This window comes from Condylura cristata, unplaced genomic scaffold (assembly GCF_000260355.1).
Source record: "Condylura cristata isolate star-nosed mole 26May11 unplaced genomic scaffold, ConCri1.0 scaffold00001, whole genome shotgun sequence".
NCBI classification, from domain to species: domain Eukaryota; kingdom Metazoa; phylum Chordata; class Mammalia; order Eulipotyphla; family Talpidae; genus Condylura; species Condylura cristata.
Genome location: NW_004567102.1, coordinates 9,892,537 through 9,897,654, shown reverse-complemented (window position 1 = coordinate 9,897,654; position 5,118 = coordinate 9,892,537). Strand labels below are relative to the sequence as shown.

The following is a 5,118-nucleotide window of genomic DNA, read 5'->3' as shown; positions in this document are numbered from 1 at the left end:
TGAATTATCTTTTAGAAAGATAGTGCCAGGTAGAAGAATTTTTATGTATGTAATATACATTCCTGAATTATCTTTTAGAAAGATAGTGCCAGGTAATACTCTCACAAGTAGTGTCTGAATGCCTAGCACTTACGTAGCTGCTAGGTGTGATCACTTTCATGACTTTTGAGTAGGACTCTACGAGGGAAAGATTATTTGAAAGATTATCTGAAGTACTAACTGTTTCCCTTATTATTGATAACAATGTTAGGAAGTTGATATGTTATAAAAGAGGAATCATATTAACTCAAAGATATTGAATACTAGGGGTAGTCTTTTGGACTGTTAGAAAAATTATACCTATATTTCTTTCAAGTCATTCCATATAGATGGTATCTGTTTAAGTCCGTGTACAATAGGGCCCTCTGGTGGCTCAGTCGGTTAAATTGCAATACTGCAAGCCAGCCTCAACTGCTTCAAAGCAAGTTCGATTCCAACCTTGGAGGTGACCCATATAGCATGGTAGACCTCTCTTGCCTCCCTCGCTGCTCCCCTCAGCAGTGTATTTAGTTAGTCAGCCTGTTGTAACCCCACTCTGTCTCTGGTGAATCCTCTCACCTGGCCTGCCCCCCAGTTCTTTATACATAAATAAAATCTTTAAAAAATATATGTATAATATCAATGCTCTTCCCCAGTTTTCCATACCAAGATGCATGTCACTATCATCTACTTTCTGCATTTGCTTAAGTTATTTAGCTTTTCTTCTCTCCCTAGTTGTCACTGTAATTTTTAAATTTAATGCATTTAGTTGCGTAAATTATATATTCAACATTTATCAAAGGATATATAGTAGATTTATTTATCCTTGTTCTCTATTTCCCCTTCCCAGAGGCCAGCCGCTTCCCAAAGGCCAAAGGAAGTAAGCGCATAATCTTAGGTATTCTAGAGATATTTTAGGATATATAAGTACATGTATTGCCAATATGATTTAGCTTCCTAAATCATGATGAGACAGCAGTATGGGGTCTAATTCTATTTGAATCTTGCAGATAGACTTCTTTTTTTTTTTTTTAAAGATTTATTTATTTCCTCATACAGAACTGGGGTACAGGCCAGAGATGCAGTGGGTGAGAGGATTCACCAGAGACAGAGTGGGGAGCAGAATAGGCAGATCAACGAAATACACTGCTGAGGGGAGCAGCGGGCTGGTCAGGAGAGGTCTGCCGCGCCATGTGGTCACCTCCGGGGCAGGCAGGGATTGAACTCATGCGGAAGTGGCTTAAGCTTCTCAGTGCTGTGCTTTAACCTGCTGCGCCACCAGGGAGGGCCGCAGATAGACTTCTAATGGAATTTTTTCCCAGTTTGTGCAACCTCAGGGACTGGAAATATAGCTGTATGGCCCCATTTCTATTTTTGCTGTTGTTACTCGCTTTTTCTGAGATAAGACACGGTTAGAATTCCTTGCATTCTCTCTAAATGCATGCTTCCCCCTTCTAGGAATCAAAGGTAAACAATGAAAATTCCCATACTAAGAGCCCCAAGCATGCCGAGAGCCCCAAGTCATCTGCTAAGCAATTTGATCAGCCCATTGCTGCCTATGATTATTATGATGCTGGTAATCATTGGTGCAAAGACTGCAATACCATCTGTGGGACCATGTTTGACTTCTTCACCCATATGCACAATAAGAAGCACACACAGGTAGGTATCTTGCTCTCAGTTATTTCCCTCTTTCCCTTCAAACTTCTGTATCCCCATCTGTATTACAAAGCTGGAAAATGAAACATTCTCATATGGGCAGGAGCCCCAATCTGAAGAACCAAGAGATATCAACAAAGGAGACATCATCCCCAGGGCTCAGTCCAGGGGACCTGCCTGTAACTAAACACCATGACAAGTGTAAGTGAGGCTTTTGCCTCTTTTGATTCCTTGAGTACCTGAATTTTTTGTTTCATTTTTATCCATTGCTAGTACTTGTGCTAACATATGTTTACCTTTTCCACAGGTGATTTCCGTTTAAAAAGTTGGCAGAGTGGGTGGGAGTGGGTAACTGGGGAGTTTTGCTCCTTCCTGGTTATAAGGGGAAAAAAAAAAAGAAAAGTGGGTCATTAAATTTTTAGTGCTGTTGTGTGAGCGCCTCTGCCTCTTGCAAATAGACACTGGATCCTTACAACAGACCTTGGGCTTCAAAGACCCACAGTGAGGCCAAGCAAGATGCTGTAAAACGCACTGACAAGATTACTGTTCCTGCAAAAGGTATGGCTCCTCCTTTTCTCCTTTGTGGTTGGTTTCTATTTAGCCCAGGAAGGGGTGTCCCTGAACTGAAGTACTAGGAAGCAGCATAGAGCAAGACATACCCATTACTTTTAACAGAACTGTAATGCCTTCTATAATGTAGAGCAGTGTACTAGGTCATGAAAAAATAAAGGGATCTATGAGACAAGATAGCTCTCTATCCACAAGGCCAAAAATCTAACAGATGGTAAATATCTACATACCACTAAAAGATAGCTGAATAACTTTGTCACTGGCTTATGCACCAAAATCTTGTTTTTTTGAAATCCAGGTAAAAAACAACAGTGAGAAGTATAATTTTACTGCCTATTCAACTGAGAATAACAGCATTATTTGAGTAGTTATTAGAGGGTAAGTTGAGAAGTAGTTTCTTTGTCTTTAAACTTCTCAATTTCTTACCTTTATAAGTAGTCAGAGCTTCTACATCCTTCTTATCTTCTACGTGGAAGATATGGTTGGTTGTGAGTAATTAACAGCACTTGATTTCCTCATACAAATGGTACTGGGCTAACTATTTAGGAGCATAATTTCAAAATCTCCTAAAATGCTAGTTGGAATTTGAGAAGAATCAGCAACAGAAATGAGTCTGGCTCAGGAAACTTCTAAATTAACCAGTTAGTGTTCCCAAGAGGAAGTAGAAGGTATAGAGGTGCTGAGTTCAAGTTTTAAGTTGGAACAACTATGTCATTAGGATGAACCTGAGTGCTGTTTCTGATTCAAAGGTAGGTAGGTAAGGCTTTCAGTACCATTAACCATTTTACTGCAAAGGGAATATGGGGATTTTCTTTGGTTGCTATCATCCTGGGTAGAATGACTTATTTTTTTGACTTTCTTCTGCTTCTTCCAGGTTCTGAGTTTTTGATTCCCATCACTGGATATTACTGCCAGCTCTGTGAGGAATTTTTGGGGGATCCAATTTCTGGAGAGCAACATGTGAAGGGTCACCAACACAATGAGAACTATAAGGTTGGTCTTTGTAGTAACTGGTGGAATGTCCTCTTTTCTGCAGTAAGTCTTTTGACTTTGTCAAACAATCTCAGAGCCAGAAAAGTTACTGAACACTTTAAATTCCATATAAACACTAGGAAGTTCTCAATCCTAGGGAGATCTGCTGATCCATTACACATTTATCCTTGTGGAAGATGGCTCTTGGGATTTCTACTAAATGAATTCTGATAGTGAGTGATAGGGCTAAGATTTTTTTTTTATATGTAGTATTTTTTATATAATATTTTGACCAGTTGTTGAGTTTTTACTTTTTCTTTTCCTAGAAATACATGGATGAAAACCCACTGTATGAGGAGCGGCGGAATCTGGACCGCCAGGCAGGCTTGGCTGTAGCTCTAGAGACAGAAAGGCGACGGCAGAATGAGTTAAAACGCAAACTTAGTGAAAAGTCAAAGGAAGAGAAAAAAGAAAAAAAAACAAAGATTGTGAAAGAAGTAAAGGAGGATGAGACAGTCTCTGAGGAATTAGAAGATCAACTTTCTGAGGGTGGAAACTCACCTGAAAGGACTGAAAATAGAAGGAGGCCTAGCATCAAACTCCAGTTAAAAGAAGAAGTAAAGAAAGAATCACCATCATCTTCCGCTTTTGGGAAATTCAGCTGGAAAAAGCCAGAAAAGGAGGAAGAAAAAAGCTCAGTGGTGACCTCGAATATTTCCAAGGAAGAGACTGTGGAAAGCAGTAAGGACAAAGAGGACAGCAAAGCTGAAGCTGGAAAGGCAAAACCCATAAAAATCAAGCTCTCTGGGAAAACTGTTGTTGCACATACCAGTCCTTGGACACCTGTTGTGACAACTTCAACCCAGACTAAGATCCGACCCAATCTGCCTATCCCATCCACAGTGCTCCGCAAGTCAGGTTCAGCCACAGTGAGCAAGCCAGCTCCTCTTAACACCTTTCTATCCATCAAGTCCTCTGGGACCACTGCTAAGCCTTTGCCAGTGGTTAAAGAGTCATCAGCTGATCTCCTTTTGCCTCCTGATATCATCTCCAAAGCATTTGGAGGAGAAGAAGTGATTCTAAAAGGGTCTCCAGAGGAAAAAATGGTACTGGCTGAAAAGACTGAGCCACCCCATATACCTGAACAAATGCTGCCACCTCTACCACCACCCCCTCCACCACCACCACCACCACCCCCAATTATATCTCATCCAACTGCCCCATCACCTACTCAAGTAAATGCGGTCTTGGCTCCAGTAAAACCAAACTCAGCTGTATCGCACACACTCAGCCCTAGCTTCCTGGGTCCTAACATTTTGAACCCAGTATTGCCAATAGCCATTATGGCCTCTGCACAGCCAGCTGCCATGCCTTCTGATGAGACAGCTCCTGGGGTGAGTGAGAGTGACCGGGACCAGACCCTATTCTCTGTTTTAGTACGTCCTCCACCTCCCCTTTCAAGTGTATTTAGTGAACAAGCCAAAAAATTGGAAAAGCGAAATTCATGTTTAGCCACAGCCAATGCTAAAGACTTGTATGACATATTCTACAGTAGTCGTGGAAAGGGAACCCCTGAGACTAAGTTGAGTGGCAGTTCATTGGCCAATGGGGAAAACAGCAACCTCTCTAAAGCTGAAAGTTCAGACACCTCTTCTACTTCTTTGAAAAGCAGTGCATCACAAGAGGAGTTGCCTCCAGTTAGAAGTTCCGTTTCTGCTTCTTTAGTCAGCAATTCTGAAAAGTCCAATGCAAAAACTCTGGTTTCCGTAGGGAAATGGTCAGTGGTAGACCACGTAGACTCAAAAAGCAGAGGCAATAGCTATGGTTTCCTACAGCCTCTCACAAGGTTGTGCCAAAGCAGACCTTATGAAACAATTACCCCAAAGACAGACACTTTGG

The 5,118-nt window shown here is 41.4% G+C and overlaps 1 protein-coding gene across 1 annotated transcript in view; it reads left to right on the top strand.

Moving 5' to 3' along the window:
* The window catches only part of ZNF318 (zinc finger protein 318), a 19,087-nt gene extending 16,489 nt beyond the window's left edge, over nt 1–2,598 (top strand). Inside the window, exons 7-9 of the mRNA XM_012728524.1 lie at nt 1,477–1,680; nt 2,136–2,235; nt 2,546–2,598. Coding sequence (XP_012583978.1) covers nt 1,477–1,680; nt 2,136–2,235; nt 2,546–2,562 — 321 coding nt within the window. The 3' untranslated portion in view covers nt 2,563–2,598. The remainder of the gene's footprint in view (nt 1–1,476; nt 1,681–2,135; nt 2,236–2,545) is intronic.
* The last annotated feature ends 2,520 nt before the right edge of the window (nt 2,599–5,118 follow it).